This window comes from Armigeres subalbatus, chromosome 3 (assembly GCF_024139115.2).
Source record: "Armigeres subalbatus isolate Guangzhou_Male chromosome 3, GZ_Asu_2, whole genome shotgun sequence".
In the NCBI taxonomy this organism is placed as follows: Eukaryota; Metazoa; Arthropoda; class Insecta; order Diptera; family Culicidae; genus Armigeres; species Armigeres subalbatus.
Window position 1 is genome coordinate 248,842,067 of NC_085141.1, and position 21,573 is coordinate 248,863,639.

The 21,573-nt window shown below is 40.9% G+C and overlaps 1 protein-coding gene across 1 annotated transcript in view; it reads right to left on the reverse strand.

The window, feature by feature from the left end:
• Positions 1 to 21,573, reverse strand: part of LOC134223311 (PHD and RING finger domain-containing protein 1-like) — a 40,687-nt gene that overhangs the window by 15,209 nt on the left and 3,905 nt on the right. The window contains exon 2 of the mRNA XM_062702467.1: positions 18 to 2,508. Coding sequence (XP_062558451.1) covers positions 18 to 2,508 — 2,491 coding nt within the window. The remainder of the gene's footprint in view (positions 1 to 17; positions 2,509 to 21,573) is intronic.

The following is a 21,573-nucleotide window of genomic DNA, read 5'->3' on the forward strand; positions in this document are numbered from 1 at the left end:
TGCTTTACGTGACTTACCTTCCTTCCTAGACGGTGGTGGCATTGTTGGTGTTGTTCCACTCTTGTCCTGTTCTCGGCGAGCCTCCTGATACTTCTCGTCCAAGCAAGGAGTGTAGCTGCGATCCTCTTCTCCCTGAGCCGAGTTAGCAGGAGCTGCACTGGCAGTGGTCGTGCTTGCTTCGCCGACCACCACCGTTGCAGTCTGTAGTCCGGCTGTTGTTGTAACGGTCGTTCCAGAAGAAGCCAAAGCAGCGGCAACGGTTGTAGTAAGTGGCGGTGTCAGCGCTTCCAACTCATTTGTAGGTTCAGGTTCCGGACCAATTGGAGCAGACGATTCTTCGATCTTTTTCAGCTCGTCATCGGAATCAGAATCAAAAGCATCGTGATCCAAATCGCCAGCTGGAAGCTTATCGGTTCCATTTGGAATATGCTCTTGATCGGGTTCAGCAGGAGCGTCCTGAGGCTTTGGGGCTGCCGGCTCTTCGTCATCTAACTGAACCAAATCTTCATCACGCTCTTCGAACTCATCATCTGTTTTCTGCTCACTATCCAACGGATCGTACGGCTCTTCGCCACCTGTTTTGGCATACTGAAGAGTTTCTGACGAATAAACCGAAAAGTTAGGGCAGTTGTTGGCTTCTGAAGTCATTGTGTACTTGAATTTGCCAAATCCTTTTGAAGTACCTGGTGCAAGACCATCATCACCAGTAGTGCTTTCGGGAGCTGGATTAATCGATGCTGTGGTTGGCTGCCCTGATGTCGAAGCAGAAGGCAGTGGAATAGGTTCCGATCCAAACATATCAAATGATGCTTTCTTCTTTTTCTTTTCATCATCATCTTCTTCGCCGGGATTCTTTAGGGGTGGTAAATCCACAAAGATCGACATATCTGACGGATCCGGTACGCTGTCATTGTTCTCGTCATTGCCACCACCAGCTCCGGATGCCGAACCAGTTGCGGCAGCAATTGAAGAGTCTCCCACTTCAGCAGACTGCCCGTTACGATTGGAACTAGTGGAATCGGCCACCCCGGTGTTAGACTCCGATACGCTAACACTTCCCTGAGAGTTATTCCCAATTCCAGCTTGGGTAGCTCCCGGGGGATTCGAATCCTTTTTTTGAGGACTATCGTTTTTGAAGATAATTTTACCATTATCAATCTTCACATCTCCCAATCCCTTTTTGGAATGCCAACGTTCCTGACTCTCCATAATACTACCGAGCAAATCAACCGATCCACTAGTCGAACTGGCTTCGAAGCCGCTCTTTATAGCACGTCTGCGTCTCAGTGGATTACGCAATACTTCACGAACGCTGGAAACAGCCGTTTCGCCTCGACCTCCGATCGATGCATCTTCCTGGAACTCGTCTCCAGCGTCTTCATCCGAAAAGTAATCCAAATCGTTTGCTCCTCCAAAAATCTTCAACGTTGGAATGCCGGTACTAAAACGCTGACGTTGAACATCAGCCGATTCTGAATTCAACCCAGATGTGAGTTCCGCAGTCTTTTTCTTGCGGGAAGCTCGCTTGCGTTTCGAGCGTTTCTTGCTGAGCTTTTTCAAAGTATTATAAATTTTCTTTCTCTTAATAGCGAATTTCTCATCATCATTACCCACGTCATACTCTGAGATGATCATTTTCAGAATTTTTCTTCGAGTTCGACGCTTCCGACGCTTGCGTACTGTTCTCGACGGTGCCGTAGCTGATCTGCCCGGCGTCGAAACAGTACCACTTCTAGCTCTAGTTGATGGGCCAGGTTGGTCCACATCTTCCACTATATTCAATCTAACGGCAGTTGCAGTACGGGTGAGAATCGTTGCCCGGATGCGTTCGCTTTGTCTGGTGCGAGCGATCCTTGGTGGACTATTCATACGCATGCGAAGTCGAGTTTGGCGCACTCCTCCAATGTCGTCGAGATCGTTCAGTAGATCTTCAACTTCTTCGTCGTCCTCATCGGAACCCGAAGCAAAGCAACAATCGCAGTACCAGGATCCCGACGGAACTTCTTCCAGCGGAGGAGTCAGGCAGTCCATATGATAGCCCAAATTGCACGAATCGCACAGGAGCATCGTATCCTCTCGATCCGGTCGACGGCAGATTTCGCAATTGGTCAGCTCATGGTCCTCAACAAGAGGCACCTCGTCGGCCGCCTTCACTTGGACATGATTTTTGCGAACCAACTGCTTCCGATCGACGCTCTTGTAGACGTTGATGACATCGAAATTCTTTCGGTCGATTGGACAGGTCGTGACATTTTTGGACCACTCTTCGATGCAGGGAGCGCAGAATATGTGGTCGCACACTTCCGGAACACCGATCTCCTGGTCGTTCAACGACAGCAAACAGATAGGACACTTTTCGCTGTCGTTGCTACTCGTGGACGAGTCCGAAGCGTAGCCCAGTTTGCTAACCAGGGCCGCGGCTGCCTGTTGACCGCCGGAATTGAGAAGCGCCTTTTCGTCGTCGCTGTTCCAGTCGGATTCCCACTCGGAGCTGTCGTTGCCGGTGGGCTGAAAATTAAACGTGATTTTCTATTAGATGAGTTATTCTTCATGTGATTTTTGGAGAAAGCTATCAGGAGGGAAAACTTGGGAAGCTTTTGTTCGCATTTCTAAAAAACTAATATTAAAATCATTGGGGTAACTAACCGGAGTTCAATTAAAAATGAGATTTTTTTCAATCACAAAGTAAAAAAAAAATTGTCAACGATTTCAATATTTTTTATTTAAACCATAATGTTTATTCTTTAAAAAAAACGTCAATGAATATTGGAGAACGCTGTTCAGCTGTATGATGCAACTTAGTCGCGATGCTCTCACAAGACCGCTAAACGGCTCTGATGTCCATCTTCCGGATACCATTGTGGTTCCTCGTGGTGTACTGCTTCGTATCCTTGGCCCGCCAATAACTAGGGCACTGAGTGAGCCGAAAAAATCCCCAATGCGACGGTACTGGGGCAAGGGTCGAGTTCCGTTCTTTCGGCAAGTACGATCTTTTTCTGCTCAGGATACTTCAACGTCTTCTTGGTGTAATGAAAAGAAGCCTTGTCCGGCTAGAAAACTCACTTCCCATCCGCATGATGCTCCTTTAAGAACGGTAGAAGATCTTTTAAGACACTCCTCTTGGTACACTTATTGATTGATGGTCCAACCGCTCGGCTTAAGCTTTTTCAGCTTTTTCGTCATTATCTTCGTTTTTTTCACGATGACCATGCGTTTCGTAGAACCGTACAACACGCTCACGGAGTGATTGTTGTTTCATCGCTTTTTTCGATTGAACTGGCAGCACTCGAGAGAAAAGAAACGTGCCACCCATTTCTAGGGAGTTCAAAGAGCAATTCTCTTGGAGAAAAAATTTACCATTTACCATTTCAGTCGCGCTTTCTGACGCCAACCGTAAATTAGACTGTAGTGTACTGTCAATTAGACTGTTGACCGCGAACGTGACTCCGATAAAAGTGTACGGTATGGTGTTGCCCAAAGTAAATAATCACGAGTTTTTGTACACTCTAAATAATCATCACGTCATATTCACGTGAAAAATCACGTAACTGAACTGTCTTGAACAAACGACGATTGTTACGTGACGTTAGTAATGCTCACCTGAAATTCACGTAACTTTTACTAAAAATCTTGGTGAATATGTTTGTATGTACTCGTAAACAACTTAAGTGAGATTGTGTTAGTGTGATTGCAGCTTCGGCATTTACGGAAAACCAGCATTGTAAACAATCTTCACGTCAGATTTACCTGAAAACAAACGTGGTTATCATCCACCATACATTTCACGTGGATGTGACTTGACAATCACGTAAGAATGAATGATACATAACCTAAACATAGTTAGGCTTCGCAGAGGTAAGGGATATTTTAGGTGCAACTAGGCGAGAATTTTCCGAACCTGCAGTTCACTCCTTGAAAAATATCAACGGAAGTCTCATGAAATTTAGAAGATTCGTAGAAAAGTGATTTGGAAGAAGTTTAAGCTACATGAAGTCTAGAACTACAGTTTTTCGGTAGCGTTGGCATAAAATTTTTATTTCAGATTTTAACGTCCAAGAATGGACTACTTTTGATTGGTTCAACATCGGAAATAGCTGCAATTTTTGAGAAAGAATCTAGTTTCAACATTTCTGTTCAAATCTGATAAATTTCATTCGACAGCAGCAAATGCATTTCACCGCATCAAGCACATCAGCAACGCGAAGAGGTTTCCTATTTACGGCTGCTGGCAGTTACTAATTTATTTTGCATTCATTTAAAACAAAACAATTTTGTAATATATTTCAAAGCATACCTGATATCATGTAGCTTTCACTAAAAGTTCACGTAACCGGTACGTAGAATTCACGTAAGGTTCACCTGATCAAACACGTAACTACTCTCAAACTTCACGTCATTAGTACTGGAAAATCCAGTCAGATTCACTTGATAAATCACGTAACTCACCTAAGCTAAGTTTTGTTCAGGTTACATGCCATTCAGGTCACTCTTACGTGAAAAGTATGGTGGATGAGAACCACATTTGTTTTCAGGTAAACATGACGTGAAGATTTTTCAGAGTGTAGGCATTCCTCATCGCTGATGGTTCGTCAGCAATATATATTGCGGACTTTATGTGTAATTTTGATTTGCTAATTGACCTGAAGCGAAAACCTCTTATTGACAACACCACGCGCTTCGAACCGATCCCTTGCTTAAACCAGCGAATACTCCATCCAGACTTTTGTTGCAGTGTCAGTGTACTTCTTAAAAGCCAACATTTGGGCAACCTTCCCTATAGCATCACTCCTCTTGCGCCTCCTGGTACAGAGTAAAAGCATAAGTACCTACTAGAGCGCTAGTAGCGCTGTAGCTATTTAAAGTATTTTACTAAAATATGGTGCAACCAGCTTAACTTGACCGTGCATTATGCATCATGTTGTAGGGCATGATTGACTCCATCACCCACATCGGGTTGACACTTATAGTACCGGTACTTTGGCTGCTAGGCCCAAACAAACTAGATGTTGGTCATGCGAAAAGGAGCGACATAAGCAATTCCCTATGTACTTTTGAATCAACTGGATGCAGTGAGCACAAATCGTCAACTATACACCGTAATGAAACGACCGCTAAGAAACGACGCTAAAGCACGACACCTTCCCTCGGACAAACTTGAAGCAGCTCGAATGGAATTTGAGCACCTTATGAAGCTAGGAATCTGCCCATTTTCCAGCAGTAGCTGGTCCTGCTCCCTCTCCATATGATAAAAAAAACCGATGGTTCTTGTCGCCATGTGGGAACTTCTTCTTCTTCTTCTTCTTCTTCTTATTGGCATTACATCCCCACACTGGCATAGAACCGCCTCGCAGCTTAGTGTTCATTAAGCACTTCCACAGTTATTAACAGCGAGGTTTCTAAGCCAAGTTACCATTTTTGCATTCGTATATCATGAGGCTAGCACGATGATACTTTTATGCCCAGGGAAGTCGAGACAATTTCCAATCCGAAAATTGCCTAGACCGGCACCGGGAATCGAACCCAGCCACCCTCAGCATGGTCTTGCTTTGTAGCCGTGCGTCTTACCACACGGCTAAGGAGGGCCCCTTCATGTGGGAACTATCGCTCCTTAAATGCTCAAACTGTAGCAGATCTGTACCCGTTGCCGTACCTGCTGCAGGACTTCATCACCATTCTACAAGGTAAACGACGCCGTTATGGGCTATTTGAATTTTCTAACATGATGTTTGGATTATAAAACGCCGCTCAAACTTTCCAACGTCTGTTGCATGAGGTTGTCCGTGGAATAGATTTCATATTTCCGTATATCGTCATCAGCGATCAGAGGTAACGCACCATGCATTCAACCACGAGGGTCTCCCTCATTCGTGGTTTTTGTTAAGTATCAGCTTCTGAAAACACGACTCTTGGTTAAGGGTAAACGACTCACCATCGCACTGTACTTGAATGCCGAGGAAATGCTTGATGCTGCTCAAAGTAACGGTGTAATGCCTGTTCGTCTCTCATAATGCTATCACATTCCACTTCGTTGTAAAACGCAAAAACGATGTCATCCATATAAATCACGAGATACCGTGCTGTGCCCTTATTCCGTTCACCTAAGACAATGCACTATGTCTAAAAGCTCTAAAAAATAGCCGTTTAGTATTTCGAAGCTGCAATTTCGCTACATAGTGTCATTTTCTATACACAATTGAAAATAAAATATGTTGGGATGCATTCATAGACTTAGGCTCCACTAGTGAAAACAAAATTGACCAATTATGTGGTCCTAATTCCAATCATCTGAAATGGCATTGTTCCTAATTCCGTTCATTCGTGTTCCTAATTCCAATCACCCGAAAAACATTTGATTTCTTGGAGATGCTAATACCAGGCATCATTTTTCTCATAAATCCATCTTTTCATTTATTATAATATTGCAAATAAAAAGCTTAAAATGTAATTTCCTTCCAAATTTAAAATACAATGAATGATATTTCCTTAGTATAGCCAAGTTTTTTCGTTTGTTCCACTTACCATTCGAGATATATTCAACATGAACATTGATGCTAGCTGGCCAGTTGCATTAGGTACCACAGAAAAGGACAGATACAAGACCTTATCGGAGTTTTACACCTTATCCTCAACGTAGTTTTGACTAGAGCCTGGATACTAGGCCTTTAATTCTGACCTGAACCTTCCAAAACAATGTCTCTGTTTGTTTGGAATTGTTCGTACCACTATTTCGTTCAAATTGAATATTCTAAGTTCCGGTTCTTTAAAGTACTGGATAACCCTATTTCTACGAAGTATTCACGGATTTCGGTAAAACATAACCTTATTTGCAGCTCAGAGGGCAGTGTTTATTTAATAGAAATTCGCCAAGAAATTTCCGGATAAAGCTTTTAAACAAGAACGCCGCAAATATGGATTGTGCTGTTTAAAACTGTCCGTATTCTCCGGAAACCCTTTCTTAACATTGTCCAGTATTCACTTTATAAATCATCAATAAATCATTAACTGGAAAAACTGTATTTTCCCTTTTTCAAGGTCTCGAGTAGAGTCGTTAACGGAATTCCTTTCGGTTTGCCTGCTTGCGGGATAGAATTTCAAATGTTCACCATTCATATGGCTTCATGTACGATGTACCTTTTCTTGCTCATAGATTATATTCTCAAACACGGAATTTTCGGAATCCATCCTCTAAACCCAATGAACGGAATAAGGAACGAGTAGATTTAGATGTACGGGGCCCTCCTTAGCCGTGCGGTAAGACGCGCGACTACAAAGCAAGACCATGCTGAGGGTGGCTGGGTTCGATTCCCGGTGCCGGTCTAGGCAATTTTCGGATTGGAAATTGTCTCGACTTCCCTGGGCATAAAAGTATCATCGTGTTAGCCTCATGATATACGAATGCAAAAATGGTAACCTGGCTTAGAAACCTCGCAGTTAATAACTGTGGAAGTGCTTAATGAACACTAAGCTGCGAGGCGGCTCTGTCCCAGTGTGGGGATGTAATGCCAATAAGAAGAAGAAGATTTAGATGTACCCTTATTCCGGTCAAGATATTTTTCACTTCTCAGCATTTTCTATCGGGAAAATACAGGCAACAATTTGGTAATACGTTATAATGTTACCTGTTTGTCTTGTTATGCTGCTGTGTCTAAAATCCAGGGCAAATTTCCACTTAAATATGCTTAAATATTATGACAGACGTTCTTAGCAAGTGGGTTAATGAAAACAGTCAAAATGGCGCTCGTAGTGACGACCAACAAATTTTGTTTAAATTTTCACTATTAATCGCTAAAATGACGCTGGTTTTCATTTCATTTCATGCATACATAACCATAGAAAAGTACAAGTATATTTTGCTGATGTTTTTAGACAAAAACTCTTTATTATTTATTATTTTGTCTTGCGTGAACGGAATTAGGCGCTGATTGGAATAAGGACACAGCACGGTATATGTTACCTTTAAGGCTCAAGACTCCATCACAATGTTTTGAAAATTAATGACTGTATCACTTGTTTGTAATAGTGATGCAATTGGCACGAAAAAGTGCAGCAGCGATAAATAAATGTTGTTTACAACTGGGGTGGGTGGAAATGGGGTGGTAAAAATATGCCAGCTGATGCATAATGTTGCCAGACTTGACGAATTGTTTATTTCATATCATAAGACATGTTCATGGTGTATCAAATATATCGGTATTTATCGATTTAAAAATGTTTTTACACCACTTGGAATGTAATAGAAGCTTACTTAACATGTTTGAATATTTATTTTTGGTTTTATTGTTCAATCCGACAAACAACAATGATTTTTGACGTAGGACTTACGTCTCTCTTTACTATACCGGGTGTCATTCCAAAATATTCAAATCGACCGCGTTACGCTGTGTTGAAAGATTTTAAACGTTAATAGCGTTCGTCTCAATGGACGAATTTCTGCGGTAAGCCCCTCAATCGACAGATTTCAAGTATGCCTTTCATGTCCATGCTTGATAAGACCCGAAAAACTTGTTTCAATAGGCATGAAACTGTTTTCAATGAAAAACATTGAGATCAAGGGAACCTATAAATATGGGTACCGCATAATTCTTGCATCATTCTATTACCACGTTCTCATTGGTGCAGACACCAGCGAATGAGCAGCCGCTGGGTCTGCCGAGAAGCCATAAAATAGCGCAACGCGATTTTTTCCTTTCATTCTGACCGGGACAAGCGAAGCATCCGCATCATCGATTGAACAGCACTCACACCTTTTAGCAGGGGATGAAGTCTGCACCGAACGCTTTTTCGGCTCGACACCATCGAAGCCACCATCATCAGCCGAAACCTAGCCAGTACAGCAGCAGTCCACCCTACAGACCCGACAAAGCAGCAATGCTGAGCAGATACCGGCAGCAGCAGCAGAGTCGAGCCGAGACCGGCCGGCATCGGTGATGAGCCGAGACAGGCTGAAGAAAAGCCACATAATGCAGCATGTATGAGCTTGAGCTTGAGCTTGATTGACTGCTCGTAGTTGCTACTCCATTATGACCAGATCAGCTGTTCTTGCACAGGGAACCAACAGATGTTTGCTTGGGACTAGCACACATCTTCAATGTACAAGTACTGGTGATCTCATATGTTAGGTCATACTGGCGCCTGCCACGTCAGAATGCAAGTCAATGTAGGGAAGGGGGAGGAAATGATGATGCAATCACTCGCCCACTGCAAGCCGAATTACCTCTGCACTTGCCACGAGTTCATGCGGAATTTGTTGGGTTAGGTTGGAGAGGCAGAGGTCCGTCTTGGTTAACGAGCTGCCAATGTGATAGATAGGAGAAGGTAACTGATGGAATTTCTAATTGGATGTAGGAAACGAGCTCTATAGTTCATTTCCAATTCTAGCAGATTACTGTTAGAATACTCAAGTTGAAGGTATAGGAATAGTAATGGAAACGGTATGGAAGTCCATTTCCAGTTCTAGCGATTGCTAGAACATGAGAAATAAAGAGAAAGATACAAAGTAGGAGAATGGAACAGACCTGGGATTGAACCCACGACCTCCTGCGTATGAGGCAGAAGCAGTAGCCATATGACTACCGAGCCCGCTACCGAGCATGTATGTCCAAAAAACAAACGGTTCTTCAGAGAGCCAATCATAGAGATCAATATCAAAGCTTTCAATACCCTTCGGGATAGAAATTGTACTTGGGTGCCAAATCCAATATTCTAGTGATAAAATTTTATGCGTGATTTTCATAAATAGCGTCAAAACTAACAGTGGATAATTTTTCTGATTTAACCGCGAAGTGGACGAAGGGCTTCGCTTGACCATGCCTAAAAAAAACATAAGATGTCCAAATCTCTCACATAATATTTGGATATTTGGGTTAAAAAAAACACCGATAACAGCTCAAACATTAATAAACTATCAATCGATTTTTATCAAATGTTGGATTTTCTGGCATTGATCAAGAAATATCTAGATAAACATTGTTTGATACTGACCGCACACAAAGCGAACGTGACTGAATGATCGTCCCATGATACCAATTCTAAACCTTATCACCCGAAATCCCATGTCCGGGTGTTTCCTTCCATATACTACTAACAATGTTGTCTCAGAAAAGAACACGTACTTCTCACCTGAACTGCAATTCTAAGCTCGCTTGCCCGGCTTATTGGCCTGTATCAAGCGAAAAGTCCCGTTAGGAAATAGACGCCAGCAGCGAGCAACAAGCGTAAAAAAGAAGAAGCCCTTCTCGAACGCGTTGATGATGATGACGCTTTGGCTGACAAAGAAGCAATGACAAGACACTGGCTGATTGGCCCACCAATTGGGAAGCAGAGAAGATTCAAAATAAGGTAGGGTAAAATGCCCAATAGTGGACCCCCTAGTAGCGGAATTTTGCTACTCCTGTCATAAGGCATAGAAAATTTCAACATATTAACTTTGCTTGATATCTAACAACAAGCTCTACATCCCCTTTTCGCGATTCATACATAAAACACCCAATTACACGGCGTTATTCGTTGCAATTAACATTTTAATGTCTAACTGAATTCGCCCTATAGTAGACCCCCTGGGGGTCCATAATAGGAAATTGCTTCCCTATACTGCCCATGATCGCATATTTGTAACAATCGACAAAAGTAGGCATGGGAGAAATGGAACGATGAAGTTTGTGATATGTATTAGTATGAAAATCTAGCTTATTTTAAAAAAATCTAAAAATTGTACAAACACTTTTTGCAGTTAAAATCATCGGCAGCTATATCTGCATCACTTAATATTTGAGTGCAAATCAATTGTGCTAATTTTTGTTCAACGAACATGGCACACCGGTGAAATAATTTTCCAGTGTTACATTTATGCGGTCACTATGCTCGATGTTACAAATCAACTTGGTAGTTTTTTCAAGATTTTTAGAACAAACTTTCAGATTTCACCAACTTAGATGAAAGAACTAACAATTTGAAGACAATTCATGAGTCTAACTCAAAATTGCAAAAAATGCAATTGTTACAAATATGCGATCATGGGCAGTATAGTCGACACTTCATTTGATTTTCATGTTTCGTTTCGGGACGTTCTTCTTCCCTATTATGGACCCCCCAAAATATTCCTATAATGGACACTCTCGTGTTTATTTTTTATAGAATAGTAAAAAATCATCTAATTTGACTTTCCATAGCATTTCCAACGCATGTAATCAAATCATAGGACTGTAAGGTAGGTTCTCCCGATAGAATTTCATAGCACAATGTTGACATTGTGCTGTAACAATGCAAAAATGGCTGGTCCACTATTGGTTGGGGGTCCACTATTGGGCACTTTACCCTATAAAAGAAAAGTGCATTCGCTCGCAGAGCATTCAGTCTTTTTTATAGCACCACTAGAAATTCGCGATTATTTGAAAAGATCGTTTTCTTACTTTTTGGACTTAGCCGAAGCAAACAGCCTTTTTCAAGGCTCTAAGAGTTAAAAATAATGTTCTCCTTCAGTCGCTATCGCACGGATTAGAAGGCCCTACATCCCCTGCTGGGCCAACTTGTGGCTTATTTCAGGAGTCCTTCAGTGGGAAGGTTGCCACTGTCGAGGCTAATATTCCGTGACCGGACAGATACTTCCTGAATTGTTTTTGATGATTGTTATTCGAGGTAGATTTGATTTCGGTGTCGGTTTGATGAGAAGATTTTGCCAAGGAATGGTATGCAACGCCGATTATTTATCCAAAATAGTTGATGTGAGAAATTTGGACATATTATGTATCTTAAAGGCATGGTCAAGTCAAGTCCTACGTCCACTTAGCGGTTATGTCACAGACATTACCCACTGTTCGTTTTTCCAATAAATAAATCTGGCAACGGTGAAGAGATGGTTATTCTTTTGTGTATGCACATCTTTGTTTGCGTGTTGGCTGGCGTATACGTTGTATTGCTCGAATTGAATGAAGTTGCATCGCGTAGATTTTGTACTCACCATTTCACTTATTGCGCTAGTGAATTTGAGTCTTCCGCATTTTATTGCATTCACAATATGGTCGTCAAATTTGTCTCTCACTTCGATTTTTGGAAAGCAGTTTTCGACAGTTTTTGGGCGTGAAGTGAATTAATTGGTAGTCAACATTGAAGAAAAACGTGAAACTCAGTTGGTGAATATGTTTTAGGAGTGATAAAATCAAGGAAACAATGGGAAAAAATCAAGTGAAAAATTAAGTGAATGTGTATGTGTTTGATCCGAACGTTTGAACATTAGTATGCGTTCGATGAACATACGAATATCGGCCTAGGAAAAACGCAGTTTTCAGCGTTTTTCCAGCAATTCCTCAGTAACGGCTAGTTTTGATCAGTGAAAAATTAATATGGAAATGCCATGAATATATTATGATGGAGGGTAAGTCCGTAAATTGCCCCAAAATATTGAATTTAGTTCAAAACTTTATTAGTATTAGTGCGGATTCCAATAAAATCATCGTCATTGTCGGATTGATTACGGTTTATAGAGCCTTAATGCTGTCGTTGGCAGACTGTACGAAGCCCATCTACTTGACTACACTATCAATTTTCGTGTTCCCAATACATCTGGCTTGTCCAAGTCCGTACAAACATTTTAGGACAAGCATATGGCATTGGTATGCGCTTCTGAATATCCAAGTGGTTGTTTCATGTAAAATGCTTCTTCCATTTCTCCAGGGCTGGTAGCAACAAATGTCGTCCAAAATAGAGATTTTAGCTATTAACACTGACGAAAAAAGGGACCAAATAGTGACTTTCAGTTACAGAAAAAGTGACCAAATAGTGACTTTTAGTTTCAGTTGCAATGACAAAAATTAAATTTAGACATAGAATTATTTCGACTCATCAAGTTTATAAGTCTGCATTAGCAATCTCTGCTGCTATGGAAAACTTTAGCAACGTTATTAAGAATTTTAGAAAATAACTTTTCAAAAAGCTTTCTACTTTAAAGTATATTTATGAGGGGAACTGTTCCGTTTTCCATTTTACTGAAAATATATTTATTTCATCGCGACACAAACAAATACAGCACAAATTTCGTCGACAACTTAACTAGTAAGCATAGAAGCATAGCAGCCGAGGAAAATTTAGGAAATCCGATAAAATAAAACCAGAATGGTTTTCCGCGGTTTTATTTCCAGTTTTTTTTTCTCAAACGCGCATGTTTCCCACGAGCCGAACTTCGCCAGACTAGTTTTTCCGCGGATTATACTGCCGTTATACGCATAATTGTCCCATGTATATATGGAGTCCCAGCAAACATGAGACAAATATGCGTATGACGGCAGTATATTCCACATAACTTATATAAATCACATACGAATATCAATAGCAATCACCTACGTAAAAATATCAATCACCTACGTAAAAATCGACTCTATTGTACGAAACATGTTAGTTATTTTTGGTAAATAATAAAGAGTTCGCCCTCTTATGATTTCAAGGAAATACCAAGGAAACTCATAAGCTTCATTACAAAATCCATGAAAAAATGGGAATGTTTAAAAATCTTATCATGCCAAAAAATATTTATATTTTATCCTTTTTTTTTCTTCATAGTCAACATTAAAAACTAAGATGGAAACTAGGATGGTTTATGTTATTCACTGTTTTTTTTTTCTTGGATGTATCGTTTGCTATTTAAAAAGTAAATTTGACGCTAATGAACAACAAGCAATCACAAAACATTTTTATACATTCCAAAAACTTTGTACGACAAACGAAATTCTAATTTTTTAAACAAACATCACAATCCTTCACAGTCTCATTCATTCATTTATTTAGTTTACATCTAAACAGATAACACTGAATCAACAATTTGACGCCACAATTCACGGTTCGAGGCCGCATCTCTCCATCCTCGAATGCGCCCCACGCTCGCCAAGTCGTTTTGCCCACCTCGCTCGCTGTGCTCCACGCGGGTCTGGTAGCGATGAATGTCGTTCAAAATAGTGACTTTAGTGACCAAAGATGACGAAAAAGTGACCAAATAGTGACATTCAATTGCAGAAAAAGTGACCAAATAGTGACTTTTGTATGATGTTTTGAACCGGGTATAGAACTACAAGTAACATTAGCATTGCTACGGTATAATTCGTAGATTGCAAACTAGTGTGTTATTTTTGAAATCCATATGTAGAATGCTATCAGAAATCAATAAAAGGCTAAAACAATAAAAGCATAAGGATTACTGCTACTGACCACGCCCATCTTCATCGTAAGGAGAAAGAGAATGGAAGCAAGAGGCCAGTGAATGCGACACTCTTATAAGTACCACGGAGTTGGATATTGAGGATGATATTCGTTGGATCAACCAGAAGCTAGCAATGTGACCATGGTACCTCATATTAAGTAGCACACCACGAGAAGGTATCTACCCGGCGTCACGGGAACGGGTAGAGAGTTACAAATTGTGTCACAAAATTATGTTGATAATTACAACAACATTTGTTGTTTAATATGGGCTAGAAGTTTTCTGTATAACAGCTAAAGAATGATATAAAATTATCTAATTAATTCCTAGACGGTGAACTATTTGGACTCGCAAAGCTTATAAATCTTTGGTAGGACCATTTGGTTGATAAATATAAAGGAATTAAAATACTGGGGAAATTTAAAAAGTACGATTTTACATGTTATTAAATTATGTTTAATTACACGCAGAGAAAATATACCTTTTTGAACTAAAAAATAAAATTATTGAAATATTTTTTAAACTCAAATATTTTATCTTTAAAATCAAAACTGAAATATATTTAATTCAAAAAATTTAATTGTTGTTTCTACTACAATCCAGTATAAATAATACAATATATTATAAACTAGTTTTTTTTTTGGTAAATATCTTGGCTGTGCATATGCACAGCATATGTTTCGAAATGGACAAATTGATATGAAATTTGCGAAAAAGAATCCACGTGTCTTGGAGGGACTCGAACCCTCAACCTCCTACTCTCTAGATAGGCGTGATAACCCCTACACAACAAGACCACTTAAAGGTCACGTTTGCGGAAAAGCCATCAGAATCCGAGTACCAACCTCCACCGCGGTTAGCTCTCTTTTTTGCAATTTGTCCATTTCGAAACATATGCTGTGCATATGCACAGCCAAGATATTTAACAAAAAAATGGTTTTCGTACGGCCGAGTTGCCGAATAATATGCAATTAATTGTAATCAAGTGTCGGTCTTTCACCGTCAGTCGTCTGAGTACACGCGACCACTTACGTTAAGGCAATCAAACTCATCAAATGCTTTAGCCAAGCAAGCCTTTGGCACAGCAGAGTGCGATTGAATTCGCATTCTATACCGTCCCGCCCAGACAGTTACTGGGGGGGGCATGGAGTGCGATCCTCTCGTTTAATAAACAATGTGCACTCGCTTGGCTGTGGGTATACAATAGTAAAGCACATGTGGAGATTGGACAAATCAAGCATCCGAAAGATATTCAATCTGCAAGAAAGAGAGCCAACCGCGGTGGAGGTGGGTACTCGGATTCTGATGGCTTTTCCGCAAACGTGACCTTTAAGTGGTCTTGTTGTGTAGGGGTTATCACGCCTATCTAGAGAGTAGGAGGTTGAGGGTTCGAGTCCCTCCAAGACACGTGGATTCTTTTTTGCAAATTTCATATCAATTTGTCCATTTCGAAACATATGCTGTGCATATGCACAGCCAAGATATTTAACAAAAAAATGGTTTTCGTACGGCCGAGTTGCCGAATAATATGCAATTAATTATAAACTAGTTTGTAAAGTAAATATATGAAAAAATTACGAATATAATTATTGTAGTTTTATTTTCCACACGACGCCTTATCACAAGAAATTTAATATAACATTCAAAATTTTTTTTTGATTACAATATTTTAGTTTTATTGAATTTAAGAAAAATATTGTTGAAAGCAAAAATTTTTCTTTTTGGTTTAAAAATATTTTTTGTACAAACAAAAAAATATATTGTAAATTCAACAATTTTTATTTTGAGTGCTGTTTTGGAACATTGTAGAAACAACAATATTTTTCGTCTAATCAAATCTGTTTTTTTGTTGAATTCAACAAATAAAATTATTAGCCGGGACACAATAATTATTTTTGTTGTTTTTAAACATAATATCATTGAGTTTAAAAAACATTTCTCTGCGTGTATGGTTTAATAACAAATAAATAACTTTGATTTAGTTTTTGAGATTTTGAATGTGATGTGGCATTCTTAGGAAAATTTTGAAAATCCAATAAAATCATGGAGTCTTTCAATCAAAAGGTTTGGAATTTAGTGGCTTGTGCCAGAATTAATTCTACAATTTGTTTGAGACTTATTCCGAAGCGTCGCAACATTTATTTAACAATATTTAACTCGTTTAACAACTATTTAACAATCATATGCACGGTGTATTTGTCCGAAGAGGCTTATTTTCAAAAAATCAGTATCTCTAAAACAGTCACTACACGAAAGTATAGGTTTTCCTCTTTCACGTAAGTGCATTTTTAAAATGTTCTATCGGGGGTCATTTTTCCATACATTTTTGGGGGGGTTAAATCAGCTATCATTTGAGATTTCTAAGGAATTTGCACCAAAAATAGTTGTTCGAGATCCCCCGATAGAACATTTCAGTTTACCCACTATATGAAAGAGGAGATCATCTACTTTCATGTGGTGGGTGTTTCAGAGATACTGATTTTTGAAAAATAATGTTTCCCCATAGACACACCGTGTATGGGCTTATTCTACGAGTCGAGTGACGTGAGGTGAGTCGATTTTAGCAATTCTCACGTGAGGTGACCATGTTATTCAAATAGGGCTATACGACTCTTCTCACGTCATTCGAGCAATCTCACGTCACTCCACTCGTAGAATAAGCCCAATAATGTTGACTTTCTGTCATCGACGCCCTTATCGCTCATCATTCTCCCTGACGTTGAGAAACATCAAACATCATTGTCATGTGATGAAACTAAAGCTGTCCACTATCTTTGTCACCGGAGGGTATTAACGCTCACCAGCAGACGTGGTTCTGGTAACAAAACTCCTAAATTCTGTACTCTTTACTTGAGGTTCGCCTTGACATGAATCGGAAATAACCTCACAATTTTCACTACATACTTACTTGGAGCTTCTTGGATACATATTTCCCAAATTTAATATATTACTACCAGATTCACATTTGATTTCGTTGATCATGGGCATGATGACCGTGCATTTCGTGGTTGCTGGAGTCGTGATTGACCATAACAATCGCAATTGCACAGGGAAGCAATGGACGGAAGCATGGGATTTGCTCTCTAACGGCACTGGCCACGTCCTCACGGTCTATCGGGAATGGGAAGGAATTGATAAAAGCCCATTTCTAGTTCTAGCAATTGCTAGAACATGAGAAATATATGGAAAGATACAAAAGTAGAAGACAGAGTGTTTTTTTATATATACTATTTTCGTGATTGAAAGAGTGTTGGACTCAGTGTTGGAAAAAACTCAAAATCTCAAATCGCATCCATCCATTCGAATCAAGCGCGAGCCAAACCTCACCCGACTCACGGCCCAGAGAATCGTCCATGATTCGACTCGCGATTTGCATCATTGCGTGATTTTTGCGTGTTCTTCTTCGTTAAATTTATCGGAATAACGTTCTTTGCTTAAAACTATACCTCGTACCTGCCGGATCAAAAGCGAACACCATCTTTGCAGGGTTGCTATCCGGCGTACTTGCAACATGCCCTGCCCTTCCGGCTTTAGCTACCTCCTGAATACTGGGTTCGCCGTAGAGCTGGGCGAGCTCGTGATTCATTCTTCGCCGCCACACACCGTCTTCTTGCACACCTCTTCAAGCTGGTGCTAAGCACACGTCTCTCGAAAACTCCGAGTGCTTGCAAGTCCTCCTCGAGCATTGTCCATGTTTTATGTCCGTAGAGGACTACCGGTCTTATCAGCGACTTGTACATGACACATTTGGTGCGGTGGTGAATCTTTTTTGACCGCAGTTTCTTCTGGAGCCTGTACTAAGCCCGGCTTCCACAGATGATGCGCCTTCATATTCCACGACTAACATTTTTATCAGCCGTTAGCAAGGATCCAAGGTAGACGAATTTCTCGACCACCTCGAAGGTATCCCCGTCTATCGTAACACTGCTTCTCAGGCGGGCCCTGTCTGCTCAGTTCCGCCCACTAGCATGGACTTTGCCTTCGATGCATTCACCACCAGTCCAACTTTTGTTGCTTCGCGTTTCAGGCGTGTGTACAGTTCTGCCACCTTCGCAATTGTTCGGCCGACAATGTCCAATGTCCATGTCATCCGCGAAACAAATAAATTGACTGGATCTGTGGAAAATCGTACCCCGGCTGTTACACCCGGCTCTCCGCATGATACCTTCTAGCGAAATGTTGAACAACAGGCACAAAAGTCCATCACCTTGACTTAGTCCCCGGCGCGATTCGAACGTGGAGTGTTCGCCTGAAATCTTCACACAGTATTGCACACCATCCACCATTGCTTTGATCAGTCTGGTAAGCTTCCCAGGGATAAGTCTGGTAAGCTTCTCATAATTTTCCATAAGGACTCTTATAAAAACTGCAAAGAATGGATCAATCAAGGTAACTCATTTTGCACTCACCGCATCAAAACAACGGCGGCACTGTATACGCATATTTCTATTCGTGTGTGTTTGACAGAATATGTCTACAGTGGCGCGATCTGCTCATTTAGCGGCAGTTTTTGCTTATTGATTGGTCCATTAACCACAGCACAGATTCTTGCCGAAGACCCAAGAATCATTTCAAAATCTGAAACAATTGTAATAAGCACTCCACGTATATAAACAAGTAGTTTGGAATACCAAACGGTATGTCAATCTCAAAATTGGGCCGATACAAATATTAAATTTATTTTATGTCACATCCCCCCCCCCTCCCCTACAACTTTTCGAAATTATTGGAGGGGCGAAAAAAAAATTATTCTTTTCGGAGGTTTTTAATTTTTTTTTTCAAATTTTGAACATTATGCATCACTGCTTTTATCTTGGTATAAAATGTATCATTTAGAGACCATCAATTTGTCATCAAGAGTATTTCAAATGAAAATACGTGCATATACTCCCATCGGCATAAATATTCTATATCCTATCAGCTAACGAATGCTACTTTTGCTTACAAATTCTGTCTAAGCTCCTTTGCAATATGTGGCCGACCCATTTCCATACACGTTCTCGAACATCTACTGTTATCGGTATTTGATAATAGTTACTACACATTCGCACAGACAGCATTGGGTCAGCCCTGAATACCTCCGCCGACCTCTAGATTTCATGCTTCGGATGGGTGTTTTTGAAGAATACTGACTTAAATAAGCTGTTCGAAGTGTTTGAACCAACATTTGAGCTGTCTCATACTATGATACTATGAGTTATTGATACAATAATCTCCGGTTGTTGCAGCCATCCTTTCTTCATCGGACAGGAAGTCCACCCATGCCCGCCTTACCTGTCTGCAGCAGCGCCCGTCACCCACTTACAGAGATACATACCGTTGATGGGACTCGTACTTTATTTTCTGACTATTCACGTTCCTCAGCCTTTAGTTCCCTACGCTCCTCAATCTTCCGTCGGGTTACATCTGTAATCCATTCTTTTCGCTAAGTGCGCAGCTCACCCATGTTGTTCTCGCCGGTTTCGATGAAAGTATTCTTCGCGGCCCATTTGTCTTCAACGCTGCCACCTTCCAGAACATTCCCAATCCGAGTTTCCAAGTTCATAAACGAACGATCTCTTCACAGCTAGATCTTCTAGTCGGTCTATTTTGATTCTTCGTCCGAGCCTCTTTTCCCGCCGCTGAATCCGAGCAATGCGTTTTTGTATCTCGCCAAATAGAATATGATAGATAGTCAAACGCGATGTCAGCGCTGCATTTTTTACGGACCCAAGAAGGCAAAGTCTCCATTTTCAACTAGTCCTGCCAACTAAAAGTGGCTGACTGCAGACGGGAGAAGCGAACGCGGGTGGACTCCCGGGCCGACGATGGGAGCAAAGCCGCAACACCCAGCGATATTCACCTCCTCTGCGATATTTCACGACGTCTGTTTGAAGCAAGGACAAATCCGTGGATGCCAGAGAAAGACGCGACATGTCAGTCACTCATCGATCCAACTGATCTGCTGAAACGTTGGCTCGACCACTTAGAACAACTTTTTTAAGTTTTGATGATTTATCCTAATTCGGATATAGGGAAAGGTTGACAATTCTTCGATGGTAACTGGATGGATTCTGACCCGGACGATCATGTGAGAATCATACTATCATGCTTTGAACCATCCTTGTGCAGGTCAATGAATTACAAGAGTCTCTCTATTTGATACTGATTGACCAATGAAAATCCTTCGATCGTCTCAATCACGAAAAACTGTAGGTAGGGCGTGCCTAGAGGGAAGGGAGGCCTAGACAAATTCCAGAGTCCTGCACAATGGAATCGCTAGAGCGAGGCAAGGATGGATGTATTATATTTCTGTTGCTACTGCCCATCGTAATCGACGAAATCACAGCCCACCACCATATAGCAATCGAACGACCTCGACGCAGATGATGACACTGCTCTACCAACGCAACAGTGCACTACCATATATAGTAAACTGAATGACCTGGCCATACGCTCCCACTCAACAACATCAACAAGACCAAATCGTTGGATGTGAACAACTCCAACTCCACGGTAGCCGGGCAAACAGTGGAGAAGGTCGAAAACCGAAGCCAGTTAACGTCGGGCGGCGGACCAAGCAAGATCAACATAGAACATGGAGATCCAATCGGTCCAGACAATGCACCAAACCTCTAATACTCAACTCTAACGTGAAATCTGTGACGCCAGTGAGACTTGGTGCGTATTAGAAGAGATCACATAGATTTGCAAGAATTCATAAACCGATGTCTACGTTTTACATCTTGGGCCTAGTTGCCTCACAGATGGATGCCGAATGCTGAGTCTCATCGACACCACGAAAGAACGAAGAAATCTGCAAGCAAGCGCTGAACTGGAATCTGGTAGGGCAGCGTAGCAGGGGCGGAACTAGGATATCTTGGTGACAAAACCTTAACAGAGAAATAAACGAAGTCGACAGATATCAGAATAGTGCCCAAAACTCAAGGATGGACATCTTTTACGTTAGCCCTATATACCCCTAAAGGTGTTCAGAACACAAGCGTGAGTGTGTGAGAATTGGATCCCACTTAATGAATGCCACTTGTACATGGGTACAGAGAAGAACCAATCATAAAGCGTATAGCCTATGTATTGTGTAACTAATCAATATAGCTAATCAATTTTTACAAAGTAATAGAGATTTATTTTATATTTGATGCCCGGATGCTCTGGACAAAATTTCAGCCAAATCGGTCAACGTTTGGGCGGTGCTAATTTGAGCCACCCTAATGTGCACGCTATCGAAATAAGATAAAGTAAACTAAGGTACCCCGGGGCAAGTGAAAATACGGGGTAAGTGGGTACTATGGCTGCCGATTAATCGGTGAACATTTTTAATGGTAACAATGTTCTAGAAAGATGAAGCAAAATTATCAACGAATTCGCCTGACACAAAAAAAATTGGA